Consider the following 20,844-nt stretch of genomic DNA (forward strand, 5'->3'; position numbering starts at 1 on the left):
ATGGTCCCAACCCTATTGATAAAGCAAGAAATTCCACTAATTAACCCTGATAAGGCACACCTGTGAAGTGGAAACCATTTCAGGTGACTACCTCTTGAAGCTCATGGAGAGAATGCCAAGAGTGTGCAAAGCAGTAATCAGAGCAAAGGGTGGCTATTTTGAAGAAACTAGAATATAAAGCATGTTTACAGTTATTTCACCTTTTTTTGTTAAGTACATAACTCCACATGTGTTCATTCATAGTTTTGATGCCTTCAGTGAGAATCTACAATGTAAATAGTCATGAAAATAAAGAAAACGCATTGAATGAGAAGGTGTGTCCAAACTTTTGGCCTGTACTGTACATCCGTGACATTTATCCAGCAGGAATCAAACAGTAGTTTGTCACTGACATAATCACGTGTTGGAGGCTCACCATTGCCGACAAATCTCAGCCGAGCCCAGTATGTCCATGTTTGGAGGCATATGGAGGCGTCTTGCCAAGAGGAGCCATGCTGACTCACTGCCCAGTCAGGCGTGAGGCACGCGGGGTAGAGAAAGACCACTATCCACCGTTTTTTCCGCGGCCAATCATTTTTCAGATGCTCTCTAAAGTCGGGACAAAGAGAAGTGTTCCCTCAGCAGCTGAAACCCTCCTCTATATATCCATGGAGCGTGGGACAGTTGTATCAATGAGGGAATTACAGACTCCAAACGCCTTGCAAGAATTTTGGCAAACAACTTATAATCATTATTTAATAAACTTATAGGACGAAAACTGCTCATTTGTGAATGGTCCTTTCCTGGTTTAGGCAGTAATGAAATTAAAGCTTGGGACATACTATGTGGCATAGAGTTGTTAGCTATCATATCATCAAATAACAATTTAAGAAGGGGGGCTAAATCTTGTTGAGCACATGTAAAATTCACTAGTGTAGCCATCGTTGCCTGGTGACTTCCCTGTTGGGAGTGATTTTAAGGCAGAAATAATCTCATATTCACTAACTGGTGACTCCAGACTATCTCTCTCTTCCTCTTTTAGACTTGGTAGGGAAATGTCCTTGAAAAAGATGTCCATGTCCTTCTCTTCAATAGAGCCCTCTGACTGGTAAAGTTTAATATAGTATTCTCTAAAGGCTTTATTGATTTGAGTTTGCTCAAAAATAGCTGATCCTGAATCATCACAAATAAAAGGTATTGATTGTTGGTTTTCCAGTTGTTTTAATCTTAGTGCCAGCATTTTTCCTGCTTTATCACCTGATTCAAAATGTTTTCTACGGTGTCTGAATAATGCAAAAGATGTCTCCTCATGAATAAGTGATTGCAGTTCTGTTTTGGCAATCAGCATTGCATTTTTAAGTCTTACATTATTGGGGTCCAGCATATGCTGGGATTCCAATGTTTGTGCTCCAAAATTAGTCTATTTTTCTTTAATACCCTTTCCTTCTTTCTCATCGTGGCATAACTAACTATCCAACCCCTGCAAGTTACTTTAAATGCCTCCCACACTGTCTGTATTGATGACACAGAGTTCAAATTAAAGTTTATGAACTCACTTATTTTTCCCCTTAATGTGGATACAAACATCTCTTCATTCAGCAAGGAATTATTAAATCTCCATAGTTTACATTTATGATCATTTACAGACAAGACAAACAAGACTGACAGCGGGGCATGATCGGATATAATGATATTGTGTATTTTACTGTCTAACATTTTCTACCATAGCTTGTGATAACAGCAAATAATCAATCCTAGAATAGGAGTTATGAGCGTTGGAATAAAACGTGTATTCGCGGGCAGATGGGTTTACTATACGCCAGATGTCAGACACTGCCAGAGAGGCTTGAAACTCTTTCAGTCCTGCTGATAGTGAGGCATCTGAAGGCAGAGGGCGGCCTGATCTGTCCACCAAGGGGTCATTAACAAGATTAAGATCTGCTCCCATTAATATTGGATCTGATGAAAATTGAGACAAAACCAAGTTCAGCTTGGATAAAAATTCAGCTTGACCTATATTCGGGCGTAAGCATTGACTAATGTGCATTTTACATTTTGTAAATAACCTGAGATGATAACAAATCTACCTTCCTTATCGGTGACTATTTGGGAGAGTTTGAATGACACCCACTTTGATATTAGAATGCAAACACCCCTAGAGGCTCCAGAACCTGGTGCCGAGTAGATCTGGCCATCCCATCTCTGTCTCAGTTTAACACACTCAGCATCCTTCAAATGAGTCTCCTGCAACATTGCTACATCACATTCTAGGGATTTCAGATGTGTAATCATCTTATATCTCTTTGTTTTATTAGAAATCCCCTTAACATTCCAACTTATCAACCTTAAAGTAGACATAACTTCTTGCTAACAAAGTTTACACACATTAGGGGTTTGTATGTCCATATGTGTGTGTGTGTGTGTGTGTGTGTGTGTGTGTGTGAGCGAGCGCATGAGCGCATGTGTACGTGTGTGTGTATGTGTGAGCGGATATATACATGCGCGTAATGCGCTGAATGTATGAAAAAAAAGGCACTGCAACCATGATAGCGGGTAGGAAGGGGGGAAAAAAAAGACCATCACAATGGGTGGTTATCCCACAAATAACACAGGGACAAAATGTCTGTCCCTCGTCCATGAACCAAACATGTGCGTATCAGTCTAGTGTTCCAGACCTTTCTTACACTTTAAATGTCATGTTTAACCCATAATAATAACAACCCACGGTAGCCTGGATAAATAAAGATGCAACAGAGTTCACTTATTTAAACAACATCCCGTAAACAAAAAGAGTGTCATTATGTTGCTTGATGGTTAGTTCACTAACCTGTCTTGGTCCCGTTTCTTAGCCAAAGGCCGATGGGACCCGTTTACGCAGATCTTGACGCGCTTCCTCGGGGGTTTTGTAGATTAATTTCTCCCCTTGCAGCGTGACCAGCAGTCTGGAAGGATAAAGCATCCCGAAGCGAATATTTGCACCCCTGAGGGCTTTTTTCACATCTGTGTAAGCGGCGCGTTGCTGTTGTATCTCCAAGGTCTTGAAATACGTGGAAAGGTTTCCCGTGTCACTTCAAAGCTTTTTTCGCCTTCGCTGCTGTCAGGATGCGCTGTCTATCAATCCACTTGAGCATGCGGACAATGTACGGCCTCGCTGGATCATCAGGTCCCGGTCTCGGGCGTAGTGCTCTGTGTTGCCGTTCCACCTCTGGCACCTTTCCGGATTCCGGGTTCAGATAACTGAGGATTTTAAATTAATAGATGTATGTCAATCACTTAATCCATCAGGATTTGAATTTACCAGATTCGACTCCAAAACAAAAAACGCATATCGACAGAATTTATGTCTCATCGAATTTTAAAGTTAATCATTACTCAACTATCCTTAATAACTTCTCTGACCACCTCCTTGTTAGAACATCTGTGTTTTCTGAACCCTCAGTAAACAGAGGTTTCTGGAAACTAAACACACCGTTTTTAAAACATAATCATATTGTAGAAGAATTGAAAAGTGAAATACATAAAATAACTCAATTAAATATCATAACCAAATCTAATATTAAACTATGGGAAATATTAAAACATAGATTAAAAGACTTCTTCAAATTTAAATGTAGGGAATTAAATCAGCTTAAAAATGTAAAATATGATTCATTAGTTAAACAATACGCTACATACACTTAAAATAGAAAAAACAAAGAAACTCAATAGAAGATGACACTTTATCTGTCTTAAAAACTGATATTGATAAGTTAAATAATGAATTGTTGTATAATATATGTAAAGATACTGAAATAGAAAATAGAAGGAATTTAATATATGCACTCAATTCAGGACAAAAACAAACTCAAAGTAAATTTATTAAAGCTATAAAAAAAACCAAGATGGAGATGTATTTCATGATGAAAAAAAGAAAAGAGAGGTGGTTAGAGAATTATGTGCAAAGTCCTATAAAAACATCCACATCAATTCAGGATGTGTTAAATTACTATTGGAGTCCGTACCCAGGTTCTCCTCAGTTAACCCTGATGTTTTAATAGGAGAAGTAAAAAGGGACGAGGTAGTTCAGGCTATCCAGCAACTCAATGTTGGAAAGAGCCCCAGACTTGATGGTCTCCCTACTGAATTTTATCAGTTATACTTAGATGACGTGTTAGATCTCTTCACATCTATGTTCAATGAAGGTTTACACAGTGGTGTATTTGGTGACTCTTTTTATGAAGGTGTGCTATGTTTATTATATAAGAAAGGGGATGAGACTGATATAAATAATTACCGACACTTAACTATTATGAATACAGACTATAAAATATTAGCTAAGATAATAATGAATAGACTAAATGGATGTTATTATTGAAAAAGAACAAACATGTGCAATCAAAGGACGCTTTATGTGGGATAACCTGTGCACTTTGAGGGAGCTCTTACACAAGAGTGACTTTTATATCATAGGTTTAGATCAAAAGAAAGCCTTTGACTATGTATGTAGAGAGTATTTGTGGTCTGTGATGAAAGTTTATGGTTTCCCAAATGCATTTATTCATGTGATCATGTGTTTGTATTTAAAATCAAATGTGTGTATAAACTTAAATGGTATTTTAACTGAACCCTTTAAAGTGGAAAGAGGGGTAAAACAAGGCTGTCCACTGAGTGCTGCTTTATATGTTTTGGCAATAAGCTCGTTAATTAAATCTATTAACTCTGATCCGCTAATAGCGGGCAAATATGTAAATAACAACCTTAATGTTAAAGCCATGGCATATGCGGATGACGTCACGGTCATAATTAAAAATCAGTTAGAAATGGATGTATTATGAAACCATTTGAGTTTGTATGAATTGGCCTCTGGTGCCAAGTTAAATCACAGGAAGACTGAGGGAGTTTGGATCGGATCTGAAATCAAAAAACCTGATTTAAATATTCAAATAAAACAAGAAATTAAAATACTTGGTATAACTTTTTGTAACAATAACTGTAGTGAACATAACTGGAATGATAAACTGACTATAGTAAAATAAGAAGTCAAAAAGTGGCAAAATAAAAACACTAATTATAAATCAAGAATCAACATTATTAAAACGCATATCCTATCCAAACTCCTATTTCTAGCAAATATCTTTCCTCCTCCCCCCACCATTGTTAGAAAACTAAATAAACAGTGTGTAAACTTGGTCTGGGGCACTACTAGAGAGGTCACAAAACATGAGCTCTTATTTAAAGGCAGAGAGCATGGTGGTCTGGGTGCTGTCGACCTAAGTATTCAGTTAATTGTTGCCTTTATTAAAAATGTGTCAGCTGGTATCTCTAGATGAGCTCTCTGGGTTGGAAACACCAAAAATTGGGACAAAAAACATGGCAGGGCAAGACAAGGCCCTTATTATAAATTAATCTATGCTGATTTTGTAACTGAATATATTAACCTACAAATGAACTGGACTAGTGACTCAGGGAAAAACAATATTTAATAAAATAAATAATTATAAATATGGTGGAATTATTAAATATAAAAATGTCCCAGAAAGTGAATCAATAAATATAATTAAATTATTAAGTTTATTTATTTTTTAAAAACAACTTAATATCCCAATCTGAGATCCTGCCTGTCCAAAATCTAAAGTTAGTTTTAGAGAAGAAGATTTGTGTAACAGAGAGGAGCCTCCTGACAGAAACACTGTTTGGCAGTGAGATGAAGGAGGAAATATCATGCACACTGATTCAGGTAGACTGAAATAACAACAGGTCGACCTGACAGACACTGTGTTCTGTCAAAGGTTCCTTCCTGAAGGTTTGTCTTTACTGCTGCACTGTGAAAATTAGTCAGATTGCAGTACATCACACATGATGCACTTCAACACATGGTTAAAATCTGAGCTCATCTTATTTAACTCTAAAATATTTATAGAGTATTTCACTCAACATGTGTACTTTAAAATCCACTACAGTTAGTACAAAGCTGGTAAACATTTGGATGTTGCCTCATTAATAAACAATTTCTGTCTCTGTAAATTAAGTTTAAAAACAAAACAAACAATAAAAGACAGCCAGAAATCCATTCATGACACATTCAGAACAGACAGCAATGTGGAGGTATTTAAACTGAATTTTCACCATCTTGGGGCTGTTGTATCACTTGCAGAGAAAAGTAACATAATCCAACTGACAGAAAACTTAAGTTTGTTATTATTATAATCATTTTTGACTTATCGTGTCATTGATGACGCTGGGGTTGCAGCTTACCTGTAACACACTGGAGAGAGGTGTTTTGTTTTGTTTATTGCACTGATTTTGGTCACTAAGGATATTTCAGTGCATCACTGGGTCATGGGTGCATGTGTAACATTAGTATATCAAAAATACAGATACTCCTTCGCCTCAGTATGGTAAATAAAATGCACACAACATGTTGAATTTTGTTTTTTTTTGGTTACAGTGAATCAGCCAGCTCAGACTGCAACAATTCAAACCCAAAATGTGTCCGACTGCAGACACTGCACCACAAGTGGACAAAGAGGAATGGGGATGAGAGCATGTATTTGACATATAATCACACACACAGTACATGGCCCTCTGTATGAGGAAGCTATCCAGGGTGCTTGTGCACACAGACAGGAGGCATTTCTGCTACCATAAATGTATTCATTTATTTCTATTATTAAACACATTTCTGTTCTGTTACACAGCCTGTGAGTCCTTTCAAATCTAATGATGATGATATTAATAATAATAATAATAATAATAATAATAATAATAATAATAATAATAATAATAATAATAATTGACACTTTATTAGGTTTTCTAGTATTCTGGAATTATATCAGTAAAACAGTGTAACTTTAACATTTAAAGCCTCCTATGTTTCCTATGTCCTATGTAAATGTATTTGATCACAAAAAGGAAAACTAATGATCATTTTAATAAATAGTAGTCCTCAGCAGAGGACATGTTCACGGTCACAGCAGCTCTGATACAAGTCTGATTGAACTGCAGCCATCATCAGTGTGTTTGCTGCGACCAGGATAACTTCAGTTTATTACAAAGTCATCAACAGCAGATGGTTGTTTTTACACTGAGTCCCTGAACAAACATGTGGGCTGCTGGGAAACGGCTTTGATGGAGCTGTGATGCATTTGAAGTCATTTTAGGAGAGAAATGAGTGGGAAAAGCCGCTGAGCAGTGCTGGCCACGGCGGTGAATAGGTGAGGTTTGGAGGCTCCACAGACAAAATGCAGAGAGCATCAGAGCTCTACATGACTTGAATATGAAGAGACACAAGTCCGCTATCGGCTCCCTTCACTGTCAGCCTTCAGCACTTGTCCCACATTTAGTTTTTCACCTTTTCTCAGTCAAGAGAAAACACAAGTGCTCCAGCTTTCACACTGCACAGAGGAGCCACGGGCTGGGTTGAGTCTCCACGGTTCTCACGGTGTGTTTAAGGACAGCCTCCTGCTCGGAGCTTTTAACAGTCCAGTCAGACACTCCCGTGTGTAACTGAGCAAGAGTAACATTACTACAGAATATGGCAGAAGTAGCTCCAGCTCCAGCCGCCGCGCCGGCCAAAGCAGCCAAGAAGAAGGTTACCAAACCGAGGAAGGCCGGTCCCAGCGTCAGCGAGCTCATCCTGAAAACTGTGGCCGCATCCAAGGAGCGGAGCGGCGTGTCTGCGGCCGCCCTCAAGAAGGTTCTGGCTGCCGGAGGCTACGATGTGGACAAGAACAAGTCCCGCGTCAGGACCGCCATCAAGGCCCTGGTGGCTAAGGGCTCTCTGGTCCAGACCAAAGGGACCGGGGCCTCCGGCTCCTTCAAGATGAGCAAGAAGGCTGCCGAACCTAAGAAGGTCAAGAAGCCGGCCAAGAAAGCCGCTCCTAAAGCCAAGAAGCCCGCGGCGGCCAAAAAGCCCAAGACTGCGGCAGCGAAGAAGCCAGCAGCCGCTAAGAAGTCTCCCAAGAAGGCCAAGAAACCCGCAGCGGCCAAGAAAACAGCCAAGAGCCCCAAGAAGGCTGCAAAGAGCCCGAAAAAGGCCACCAAGAGCCCCAAGAAGGTGGCCAAAAAGGCCCCTGCAGCCAAGAAAGCCCCCGCAAAGAAGGCAGCCAAGCCCAAAGTCAAGAAAGCAGCAGCCAAGAAGAAGTGAGCTGTCATCAGTCTCATCAACAAACTACTCACTAAAAGGCTCTTTTAAGAGCCACCCACACCATCTTTAAAGAGCATTCTGTTATTTATTGTAAAATTTTTATTTTTTTGAAAGTAAGACCTTACAATCAACGTCACAGGAAAGGTTTTCCTTACATCAAAAGATGAGACGAAACAAACAAAAGAAAAAAGCGTATTTTCGACTCTATCACTCGGGCATTTTTTCTTACCAAGTGGATAATACAAATACTATTTATATCAGGGTATATGGGAGACTCTTCAATTCAGGGCACTCTTGGAATTTTGAAAAAATAATATTCTTTAAACTTTTTAAAGTGTTTCAACAGGTTTATTAATTAGTCTGGAACAACGATCTTAACATAGCTTTGATCATACTTCATGATACTTTTGATATTATGATGCTTTTTTTTTCAAAATTGTCACAGCAAAATGTCATACCATCACAAAACACTGATTTTAATACAAAATGATATGACAAGCAAAGTTTTCACAATCATTCCAGTAAATACAACACATGCTCTTTAAGAAGTATGTTCTAAATATTTGTAAGTACATTTAAAATACATTTTAACAACATGTTCTCTCTAACATTTTAATATATTGCCTTGTACTTTTTTGTGCAGTTAATGTGTCACTTGCGCACTTTATCTCCCTTTAGATTGATTGCATTTATGGGACATGTGCAATTTACTGTCACTCACGCACTTTATTGCACACTGTGTGCCCAGAATTTAATTTAGCTATTTTAGTCCTGCTTTAGTCCTGTTGCTTACTGCTCGGTGATTGTGTCTGTGTCAGTAGTCTGTGCGCATGCTACCTGTCTGTTTCTCTTGTATGTCTTGTGTATTTGTACCTCCTGCTGCTGCAACCTAAATTGCCCTTTGGGACATTAATAAAACTTGAACCTTGTCTCAACAATGAAATGTTGTGTACTAATCAAAATATTTGATTTGCAATGTACATCTTTTCAGAAAATGCAAATTTAGACTTTTTAACATTACCACGATGGTTGAGATAAGACCCAAGATAACAAAAAACAACCTTTTCTATCGATCAAAAAATGTATTGTGATGGTAATGACAACATGTTTTGGTAATGCCATAAAAATTAACACTGGTGTTTTTCTTTTTTTTTATGACAAACAAAAGATAAAGAAAATACTACCTTTTAAAAACAACACCTTTCAACACTTAACCCTCCTTTCAAATAAATCACTTGGTAAACTAACACAGTATTTCTTACGTAACTATCTTCTTATGGCCAGCTGGCTTGTTTGAGACATAAAAAAGGTTCAAACAATAAAAAAGCATAGCGATAAAAAAAGAATTGGCATGCTCAACTCAAATGTCCTATAGTATGATGAGCAAAAATAGAAAATAAAGTCGTTAGCACTCACAAATAGGCTAAATGTGTAGCACTTTTATCAATGCACAGCAACAGATGAAATCAGCAGCCCTAGGCTTTCCTCAGCATTTCTGAGACATAGGCTATGTAGTGTTTTTTTGTATCTCTCTTTTTCTCCTTCAAGATACTGCTGATATTTCTCAGGATCTTCCTTGATTTTGTCTCTGTATTTTTTTGACCGTTGAGCTGGTTTAGCTGGGGCGATGTTAACAATGTCAAATAAAAAATTATGTAAATTACAGTTGGTCACTGTTTAATAAGGTATCATTAAGCTATTTCAATAATAATGATATATGGGTGATTCTTCAATTAAGGGACTTCTTCTCTCCCCAGGGTAGATTTTCAAGAAAAAATTGTTAGGGTGTCCAATGGTAAATTATGCTAATGTATTCTAGTTATAAGATAATAAACAGATAAGTTGTCATTACCATCACTGATTGTCATTAGCATCACAGCCACTTGTGTGATGGTAATGACAATTATCACTTTTTGGAGCCAAAAGTTGGCTAGGTTTTAGACCTAGCTAAGCTAACTGGTTAGCTAGCATACACTGCACACTGAATATATGTAAATAAAGTGAAATTCCCCATTACTGAATTAAAATACTCAAATAGTAACTTGTTTGGTAATGACGCCTAATAAACATACTCTCAGACCAGGATGTATAAAACTTCAAATTACTTACATTTGTGGGCATGAAAAAGTCAGGCTTCTGCCTCATGACTGGGAATGTTCTTCTGGTACATGTAGTTTGCATGCAACAATGTAAGTAACTGCTTGTAGAAACTTTATTGCTCTCTAAAATGCTGGGTGTGATGGTAATGACAGATGTATGAGGGACAGCAATATTTTACTATTAAAAAATTGAAAATTGAACATGAACTAAATGAATTTGAAAAATGTCTTTTTAAGTTGTTATGATGAAATGTAAAGTAAAGTTTTAATGAATTTAACACTTTTTATTACTTTATTTTAGAGGGGATGTCAAAAAGTCTGGGTTGGGGACAAGCCCAACAGTGAACTCTGGCACATTTGAATTTTCAACACACTGAAAAAGTATTAAAATGTCATCATTGAGACACAATTATTTTTTTCATTGACAACAACCTAATCCTAACAATTTTTTTCTTGAAAATCTATACCCTGGGGAGAGAAAAAGTACCTTAGTTAAAGAATCACCCATATATCATTTATTATTGAAATAACTTAATAATTTTATGTTTAACCCAACACCGACTGTTTCTTTTAACTTTTTAAATAACAGGATTTTCTTTCTTCTTTCTCCCCCTCAACTACCCACTCTATTGTTTCAGAATCTGACCAATCCTGTGTGAGCAATAGCACAGTGATATTTGCATCAGGCGGATATAAAATGACCCCCCTGGGGACAGTGACGCCATGCGTTACAGGAGAAATTTGCTGTTCCGACCATGCCTGAAACCACCGTGAAAGCGCCCAAGAAGGGCTCAAAGAAAGCCGTGTCTAAGAGCGTTAGTAAGAGCGGCAAGAAGAAGAGAAGGACCAGGAAGGAGAGCTACGCCATCTACGTGTACAAGGTGCTGAAGCAGGTCCACCCCGACACCGGTATCTCGTCCAAGGCCATGGGCATCATGAACTCGTTTGTGAGCGACATCTTTGAGCGCATCGCCGGTGAGGCCTCCCGTCTGGCTCACTACAACAAGCGCTCCACCATCACTTCCAGGGAGATCCAGACCGCCGTCCGCCTGCTGCTGCCCGGTGAGCTGGCCAAGCACGCTGTGTCTGAGGGCACCAAGGCCGTCACCAAATACACCAGCTCCAAGTAAACAGTCTTGTTGTCTCTGAGACTAAACCAACGGCTCTTTTAAGAGCCACCCACTTTATCTGAAGATCAATCCTGTTGTCGTGGTGATACAGTTATGAAAAACTTACACCAGGCCAATTCTATACATGCCAAATACAATTTTAATGGTGTACAGACTCAATACTCGATTTCTGTATTGACACATTGTTTCACCCATCAACTGTTTTGTTGTTCTTAATAATCCATCTGATTTTTAAACAAATCCAACAAACTTAAACAAAACTTAACCATTAATAGTGTGAATATTACAATATATTATGTTTAGGTTTAGTTGATTCATTTAATGGTAAATTCAGTCCTCCTTTTCCAAACTGTTCAAATCTCACAATTTCTGGATAGGTGGTTGTCAAGTATGAGAGATGAAGGCGACTAGGACATAAAGCCTCAGATTAAATATAGAGTTGCATATCCTGCTAATGGAGATTTGATACCAAACAAGAATGTTGTTTACCAACTAAGGAGCATCCATCGTCAGTATTGGTTTTCGTTTGTGTTTTATTTTGACACAATTCCTACATCAGGCAGATTGGACATAAAACTTCTCTCTGGAACAACTGTGATGAACTTATCAGAAACAAATATTTATCCTTTCATACATGGTTCCAAAGAGATAAATTATTTCTTTGATGAATTTGGCATGAACAATGAATAGTTTGTCTATACACAGTTTTTCCAGTTCCTTTCAGATAATTAATTTCTTTGACTCTTGCTTTTCTAAATGTGTTAACTCAACTTATGAAAAACCATCTAAGATATGATGAGAGTAATATAACACGGCCTTTACTGACGTTGGATAGAATTAAGATAACAGATAAAAAGTGTAACAATAAGAAAATTCACTGATCAAAGAAAGTGATGAAAGTGCACCAAGAGACAAATTTTTCTGAAGGTCTAAAATTAAGAACATAAACTGGAGAAGACCTCGGCTGTTACCTTATGAGTAATGCATCTTAAATAAGGCTTAAGACGTACACCTCAGAATTTTACACAAAAACTACCATGCCAATTATCTTATTGCCAAAGTTACAGACCATAATGCCTCCTGCTCCTTTTGTAAAAATAATATAGAAAATATTTCTCTTTGAACCTCAGGGACATTTTTGTTATTGTGATAATCCAGAGAAAGGCGCTCTTGAATCTCATTGATATTGTTTTTTCTAAATGCTCAACTTTTTACTTACAAGAACACTTTATTTAAGTCAATGAATTTTAGTGAATTTTTAGCTTTTGTCATAAAATTCAAGACTCTTCTCAAGTCACTCAGTTATTCTTTGGTTCCTAAAAACGTCTTTGCATCTTCTTGTCTCTTTTGTTTGTGTTATTTTTACGCAATCGTCTTGAAACACTGTTATTCTTTACTATTCTTTACTATTTTATTATTTATTTTATTTTATTGTCTAATTTAATATTTTATTTTATTCTATTTTAATGTCTACTTTAATATTTTATTTTATTTATTTCATTGTCTATTTTAGTATTTTATTGATATCTTCATCTTTATCTCTTGTTTCCATTCATGCTGTATTTCTATTTCTACTTTGCACAGAGCATTGGAACAAAAAACAATTCCCCCCTGGGGATTAATAAAGTATTCTGAATATGAATCTGAATTCATATGTTTTATAAATAATTATGGAACACTTTTTGGTTTTATATTTTTACATGTGCTGTTATTAACTACCTGATGTTTTGTATATGTTCAAAAAAAGGCGGTTTATAGATGAGTGATTCACAGTAGAATAGTAATTTCCCGCCTCTACTGTGAAGGTGAAGGGTTCATCAGTGTCCTAGTTTCTATTGTTAGAACAAATGTCTCCGCCCAGCAGAGCTCAACTACGTCCGCAGAGAGGATGTAAATATCCACGTTCACAGTTTCTAACCTTCAGTTTTACATCGGAAAAATCTAAACTCTGAAAAAATGAGTGGTCGCGGCAAGGGAGGAAAAGGACTCGGTAAAGGAGGCGCTAAGCGTCACCGTAAAGTTCTCCGTGATAACATCCAGGGAATCACCAAACCCGCTATCCGCCGTCTGGCTCGCCGTGGTGGAGTGAAGCGTATTTCCGGTCTGATTTACGAGGAGACCCGCGGTGTGTTGAAGGTGTTTCTGGAGAATGTGATCCGTGATGCCGTCACCTACACCGAGCACGCCAAGAGGAAGACTGTGACCGCCATGGATGTGGTGTATGCTCTGAAGAGGCAGGGTCGCACTCTGTACGGCTTCGGAGGTTAAATCACCGTCTCATCTCACTGCAACACAACGGCTCTTTTAAGAGCCACCCACAACATCTCAAGAGCTCCTTTCTGTTGATTTAATATTGTTGTACAGTACAGGCCAAAAGTTTGGACACACCTTCTCATTCAATGCGTTTTCTTTATTTTCATGACTATTTACATTGTAGATTCTCACTGAAGGCATCAAAACTATGAATGAACACATGTGGAGTTATGTACTTAACAAAAAAAGGTGAAATAACTGAAAACATGTTTTATATTCTAGTTTCTTCAAAATAGCCACCCTTTGCTCTGATTACTGCTTTGCACACTCTTGGCATTCTCTCGATGAGCTTTAAGAGGTAGTCACCTGAAATGGTTTCCACTTCACAGGTGTGCCTTATCAGGGTTAATTAGTGGAATTTCTTGCTTTATCAATGGGGTTGGGACCATCAGTTGTGTTGTGCAGAAGTCAGGTTAATACACAGCCGACAGCCCTATTGGACAACTGTTAAAATTCATATTATGGCAAGAACCAATCAGCTAACTAAAGAAAAACGAGTGGCCATCATTAGCTTTAAGAAATGAAGGTCAGTCAGTCCGGAAAATTGCAAAAACTTTAACTGTGTCCCCAAGTGGAGTCGCAAAAACCATCAAGCGCTACAACGAAACTGGCACACATGAGGACCGACCCAGGAAAGGAAGACCAAGAGTCACCTCTGCTTCTGAGGATAAGTTCATCCGAGTCACCAGCCTCAGAAATCGTAAGTTAACAGCAGCTCAGATCAGAGACCAGATGAATGCCACACAGAGTTCTAGCAGCAGACCCATCTCTAGAACAACTGTTAAGAGGAGACTGCGCGAATCAGGCCTTCATGGTCAAATAGCTGCTAGGAAACCACTGCTAAGGAGAGGCAACAAGCAGAAGAGATTTGTTTGGGCCAAGAAACACAAGGAATGGACATTAGACCAGTGGAAATCTGTGCTTTGGTCTGATGAGTCCAAATTTGAGATCTTTGGTTCCAACCGCCGTGTCTTTGTGAGACGCAGAAAAGGTGAACGGATGGATTCCACATGCCTGGTTCCCACTGTGAAGCATGGAGGAGGAGGTGTGATGGTGTGGGGGTGTTTTGCTGGTGACACTGTTGGGGATTTATTCAAAATTGAAGGCACACTGAACCAGCATGGCTACCACAGCATCCTGCAGCGACATGCCATCCCATCCGGTTTGCGTTTAGTTGGACCATCATTTATTTTTCAACAGGACAATGACCCCAAACACACCTCCAGGCTGTGTAAGGGCTATTTGACCAAGAAGGAGAGTGATGGAGTGCTGCGGCAGATGACCTGGCCTCCACAGTCACCGGACCTGAACCCAATCGAGATGGTTTGGGGTGAGCTGGACCGCAGAGTGAAGGCAAAGGGGCCAACAAGTGCTAAACACCTCTGGGAACTCCTTCAAGACTGTTGGAAAACCATTTCAGGTGACTACCTCTTGAAGCTCATGGAGAGAATGCCAAGAGTGTGCAAAGCAGTAATCAGAGCAAAGGGTGGCTATTTTGAAGAAACTAGAATAAAAAACATGTTTTCAGTTATTTCACCTTTTTTTGTTAAGTACATAACTCCACATGTGTTCATTCATAGTTTTGATGCCTTCAGTGAGAATCTACAATGTAAATAGTCATGAAAATAAAGAAAACGCATTGAATGAGAAGGTGTGTCCAAACTTTTGGCCTGTACTGTATGTTCCCAAATTTACGCAGTTTCCCCTGAGTCCATATTGATTAAGGGGAAAGTCTCCATAGTACCATCTTATGTAGTCAGAGTGAAAATATATTGTTGCAAGTCCGACATTCATATTTTTCCCTCACTTATTAGCATCACTACTGAAAATACAAAAAGTAAAAGTTAACCCTCTCATGATGCAGAATTACCAATTCCGAAAATTATTTATAAAATTATTAGTCTGCAATTACTGGCGCATTAATGTTAATCATTTTATCTGCTGTAGCGATAAGATAAGATACACCTTTATTGATCCCACAATTCAGAAGTTACAGTGGCCAAGGAGAAAGAATCAGATAAAAAAATATCAAAAATTCAAAACTTAACAAGGCATGCAAAAAAAGTACAAAAATATGAATACATAAGAAACTGCAATTAATAATAATAATGAGCAATGGATTAAAGAGAGCATATCTAGTGCAAAGTGATTGTATGTGCAAAAAACAACAACAAGGGGGACAGTAATATATATATAAAATATAATGGTGTTTCTAAAGTGTCCATGGTGCAGCTGATTGTCAGCAGTGCTGGTTAGTAGTCTGACAGCAGCAGGCATGAAGGACCTGCGATAACGTTCCTTCACACACTTTGGGTGAATCAGTCTATCGCTGAAGGAACTCTCCAGAGTTTTGATCTCCTCATGCAGGGGATGGGAGTGTTAGTCCTCAGGAGGATGACAGCCGAGCTGTTATCTGTCTCCCACCACCTGCACAGAGTAACCGAGGACAGAGCTGGCCTTCTTGATCGTTTGTCTAGTTGGACAAGATGTACATTTTAATTATATCATATGGGTAGTTTGATAATACCTCATCATTTATTTGTTGATATGTTGTATAAGTCATTTAAATCTTCAAAGTAACTAAAGCTGTCAGATAAATGTAATGGAGTAAAGAGATGCAGAAATAGCCTATAATATGAAAATACTCATAGCCTATTAATTAATGATTAATTTACCCCCATTATAGCTGGAGAAGTTAGGGTCCTAGTATTAACAGAAGAATGCTCTTTAAAGATGGTGTGGGTGGCTCTTAAAAGAGCCTTTTAGTGAGTAGTTTGTTGATGAGACTGATGACAGCTCACTTCTTCTTGGCTGCTGCTTTCTTGACTTTGGGCTTGGCTGCCTTCTTTGCGGGGGCTTTCTTGGCTGCAGGGGCCTTTTTGGCCACCTTCTTGGGGCTCTTGGTGGCCTTTTTCGGGCTCTTTGCAGCCTTCTTGGGGCTCTTGGCTGCTTTCTTGGCCGCTGCGGGTTTCTTGGCCTTCTTGGGAGACTTCTTAGCGGCTGCTGGCTTCTTCGCTGCCGCTGTCTTGGGCTTTTTGGCCGCCGCGGGCTTCTTGGCTTTAGGAGCGGCTTTCTTGGCCGGCTTCTTGACCTTCTTAGGTTCGGCAGTCTTCTTGCTCATCTTGAAGGAGCCGGAGGCCCCGGTCCCTTTGGTCTGGACCAGAGAGCCCTTAGCCACCAGGGCCTTGATGGCGGTCCTGACGCGGGACTTGTTCTTGTCCACATCGTAGCCTCCGGCAGCCAGAGCCTTCTTGAGGGCGGCCGCAGACACGCCGCTCCGCTCCTTGGATGCGGCCACAGTTTTCAGGATGAGCTCGCTGACGCTGGGACCGGCCTTCCTCGGTTTGGTAACCTTCTTCTTGGCTGCTTTGGCCGGCGCGGCGGCTGGAGCTGGAGCTACTTCTGCCATATTCTGTAGTAATGTTACTCTTGCTCAGTTACACACGGGAGTGTCTGACTGGACTGTTGAAAGTTCCGAGTAGAAGGCTGTACATAAACACAGCATGAGAACCGTGGAGACTCAACCCAGCCCGTGGCTCCTCTGTGCAGTGTGAAAGCTGGAGCACTTGTGTTTTCTCTTGACTGAGAAAAGGTGAAAAACTAAATGTGGGACAAGTGCTGAAGGCTGACAGTGAAGGGAGCCGATAGCGGACTTGTGTCTCTTCATATTCAAGTCATGTAGAGCTCTGATGCTCTCTGCATTTTGTCTGTGGAGCCTCCAAACCTCACCTATTCACCGCCGTGGCCAGCACTGCTCAGCGGCTTTTCCCACTCATTTGTCTCCTAAAATGACTTCAAATGCACCACAGCTCCACCAAAGCCGTTTTCCAGCAGCCCACATGTTTGTTCAGGGACTCGGTGTAAAAACAACCATCAGCTGTTGATGACTTCGGAATAAACTGAAGTTATTCTGGTCGCAGCAAACACACTGATGATGGGCGAGGCTCATGGTGCAGTTCAGCCAGACTGTACTATTAATGATCAAACACACGGACAAATACATGTCATCTGTCTGTGGAAGTAGTAAGTGACTTTAAATGTTACACTGACACTGTTTCACTGATACATAGATCGGTCATGAATATTAAAAGACTTCGTTAAGTGTAACACAACAGTTATTGAGTGTGTTCAGTGTTTTCTGCTGCGGTTCAAAGTAGCCTAAGGACTGACTGAAATTTAGATTTGGACTTCCTTCAAAACTCACAGAGTAACAGCAGCTCAGATAAACTGCCTGCCATAGAAACCAGTTTGAAGGACACACATGTTGAGTGGATTTATAAGAGGCTCTGATGTGGAAAGGTGTACATATATATATATATATATATATATATATATGTAGGAGTCACTCAGTGTGCACAAGCACCCTGCACAGCCCTGTTCTCCAACAAACCTTTATATAATCTGACCTCTCATTTCTGACTCCCTGTCCTTCAGTCTGTTTCTACCCTGAATTTGTCACAGCCTGTCACAGTGTTTTTCCCTTTTTTGGAAAAAGAGTAAATCCAGAGCACATGTTGTGTGGACTTTATTGATCATCCTGAGGTGAAGACATCTCTGTTTCTTATTTCCCTTTGCTCCACATGTTATGTGTCAGTGTCTGTGGTCCAATACAAAGACTGCAGCCTGGTGGCAGCATCACAGCTCACTGTCAACTCAAACAACCATGATGAGAAACAAACACTCAGTGATGATGTCATGAAACAGGACCTTGGACAGCGACTGAGCTGCTCTTTGGTGCTTTAAAAACAGATCTGTGCTTCACACTCTAAAGTTCTGTGTGGGATGTCCCACATATACAGCCCATTTTTTAATAGCAGCATAATTCGTGCATCACAGCTTCGTCACAGAACTCTACTGTATTTGTACATTTGATCTCTTCCTGAATTACAATACTGTGCTGGTATTCCTCTGAGGTGACTCAGAAAAGCAGGTCTTATTATAAACAGCCTGTCTTGAATTAACCAAACAGACTGAATCAGAATCTGTGTCATAAAGCTGTTTGGAGCTACTGCGAGCGAACAACATCAAGTCTGGTTGATTTCATGACTTTGAAATAGACCTGGGTCATCAATCGATGATCACATGGATTTACAGAAAAGAAAATGGATTGAGACAAAGTCACCATGTTCACACCCACAGACAAAACACATATTAATTAAGTGGGGAGTTATTTAGAGAAAGACACTGGTCAACAGATAGGAAGGTTTTGAAAAAGATTTAAGAACCTTGGAAGTGCAACCACCTTAATAGCATTGATGCAACCAATCATTGAAAGGGGAAGCAACCTCCAGTTCCTCATATTAGCTCTTAGCTTGTCCATCATATCCAAAAAAGTCAATTGGAATAAAGATTTGGCTTTTCTATGAATCTTAAGTCCAAGATAGTTAATGTGGGTAATGAGTAATTTAAATGGCAAAGATTTCAAGACTACAGGACAAATTATTCTTCAAAGGCATAAACTCACATGTTTCCCAGTTGATTGTAATCCTGACAGTCTGCTTAATGATTTAATGTAGGTCAGGAGGTCGGGAACAGAGACTACTGGGTCCGATAAACAGATCAGTAAATCATCCGTGTATATATTCAAGATCAACAAACTTCACCCCGTGAAGTATTTCACCAATTGTTGAAATATGATTACCCAATCTTTTAGCTAGAAATTAACTTATTACTTTCTGATCACAATTTAAGAGCAACAGGCCTATAACTTGCAGGGTCAGACTCTTCCTTTCTCTTTTTTAGAAGCAAACAAATATTTGCTTCATACAATGAGCTGAGGAGCCTCTTATTTCTCATGGAGTCATTCACCATCCTAAGCATGAAAGGGACAAGTTTTTCATGAAATGCTTTGTAAAATTCACAGCCAAAGCCTTCTGGGCCAGCTGCTTTTCCAGAGGGGAAGGCCTGAATAGCATTCAAGACATCACTTCTAGAAATTGGAGCATCCATCATCTCGTGATGCACTTTCTAATTGAGGAAGCTTTAGATTGGCAAAACGTTTGAAAAATCAGCTTCAGAGGCATTTACTCTACTGGAATACAATTTCTTGTAGAAGTCCCTGAAGCAAGCGTTTATCTCCTTTGGGTTAGTAAGCAATTTACTTTTTCAACCTGCTCACCTGGGTTTCTTCTGAGTGAGACTGAGCATGTGCAAAATATGTCACCTGTGATCAGATGTATTTACTGTAGAAACAGAGGTGTGAGGTGATTTATTGACTGACAACAACAGGACAATGATTAACAACTAAACTTCATAAGTTTATAGTTTAGTTGCTTTATGAAAGTTGTCCTAATCGACCAGTTCTGTAAGAACTCTGATGTTTAAAAGGAGCAGTTTAATGTCTTTGCCTTTGGTATTACTAATCAGTATGAATCACTTACTGATACTATTATCAAAAGACTGCTTTTTCAACACATCTATGATCATTGTGTTTTTCCATTGTCAAAGATCATACAAACAGCAGAATATTGACTTAATGGGTTATTTACATGTGCGACATGAGAATCAGAGCTCCTTGAGGTGATTGTGTGGCTCTTAAAAGAGCCGTTTTGGGGGCCAGTTTCCAGCAGTCAGAGTGTCCAGGTTTACTTGGACTTGACGGCCTTCTCGGTCTTCTTGGGCAGCAGAACAGCCTGGATGTTGGGCAGCACGCCGCCCTGAGCGATGGTCACTCCGCCCAGCAGCTTGTTGAGCTCCTCGTCGTTGCGGACAGCCAGCTGCAGGTGACGAGGGATGATACGGGTCTTCTTGTTGTCGCGGGCAGCGTTTCCAGCCAACTCCAGGATCTCAGCGGTCAGGTACTCCAGCACAGCCGCCAGGTAGACGGGGGCGCCGGCACCGACACGCTCCGCATAGTTTCCTTTGCGCAGCAGCCTGTGGACACGGCCGACTGGGAACTGGAGCCCAGCACGGGAGGAGCGGGTCTTTGCCTTGGCTCTGGCTTTGCCACCGGTTTTTCCGCGGCCACTCATTTTTCAGATGCTCTCTAAAGTCGGGACAAAGAGAAGTGTTCTCTCAGCAGCTGAAACCCTCCTCTATATATCCACGGAGCGCGGGACGGTTCCTGCCAGACCAACCAGAAAAGAGGCTTCAGCAGAGCAGCAGAGGGCGGCCCAGCCTGAATTTTGGCGGACCTTTTGAAAGGATTTCCAGCCAATAAGCAGCGGAGTCTCGGGCGGTGGGTCGCTCCTTCAGGCGG

At 39.9% G+C, this 20,844-nt stretch overlaps 3 protein-coding genes and 2 pseudogenes across 3 annotated transcripts; 3 read left to right on the forward strand and 2 right to left on the reverse strand.

Annotated features, from left to right (window-relative positions):
- The first annotated feature begins 7,138 nt into the window (after positions 1 to 7,138).
- LOC144463523 (histone H1 pseudogene) lies at positions 7,139 to 9,158 on the forward strand (annotated as a pseudogene).
- Positions 9,159 to 10,943: 1,785 nt separating this feature from the next.
- LOC144463536 (histone H2B 1/2-like) lies at positions 10,944 to 11,462 on the forward strand. The gene has a single exon (XM_078168225.1). The coding sequence runs from the start codon at positions 10,959 to 10,961 to the stop codon at positions 11,331 to 11,333; it is 375 nt and encodes a 124-aa protein (XP_078024351.1). The 5' UTR covers positions 10,944 to 10,958; the 3' UTR covers positions 11,334 to 11,462.
- A 1,652-nt stretch (positions 11,463 to 13,114) lies between these two features.
- Positions 13,115 to 13,642, forward strand: LOC117262527 (histone H4). Its single transcript, XM_078168230.1, has one exon. The coding sequence runs from the start codon at positions 13,290 to 13,292 to the stop codon at positions 13,599 to 13,601; it is 312 nt and encodes a 103-aa protein (XP_078024356.1). The 5' UTR covers positions 13,115 to 13,289; the 3' UTR covers positions 13,602 to 13,642.
- Positions 13,643 to 16,365: 2,723 nt separating this feature from the next.
- Positions 16,366 to 17,090, reverse strand: LOC144463524 (histone H1 pseudogene; annotated as a pseudogene).
- Positions 17,091 to 20,230: 3,140 nt separating this feature from the next.
- LOC144463533 (histone H2A) lies at positions 20,231 to 20,793 on the reverse strand. Its single transcript, XM_078168222.1, has one exon. It carries the CDS (start codon positions 20,615 to 20,617, stop codon positions 20,231 to 20,233), a length of 387 nt encoding a protein of 128 aa, XP_078024348.1. The 5' UTR covers positions 20,618 to 20,793.
- Positions 20,794 to 20,844: the final 51 nt, after the last annotated feature.

Source organism: Epinephelus lanceolatus, chromosome 5 (assembly GCF_041903045.1).
Source record: "Epinephelus lanceolatus isolate andai-2023 chromosome 5, ASM4190304v1, whole genome shotgun sequence".
NCBI lineage: Eukaryota > Metazoa > Chordata > Actinopteri > Perciformes > Serranidae > Epinephelus > Epinephelus lanceolatus.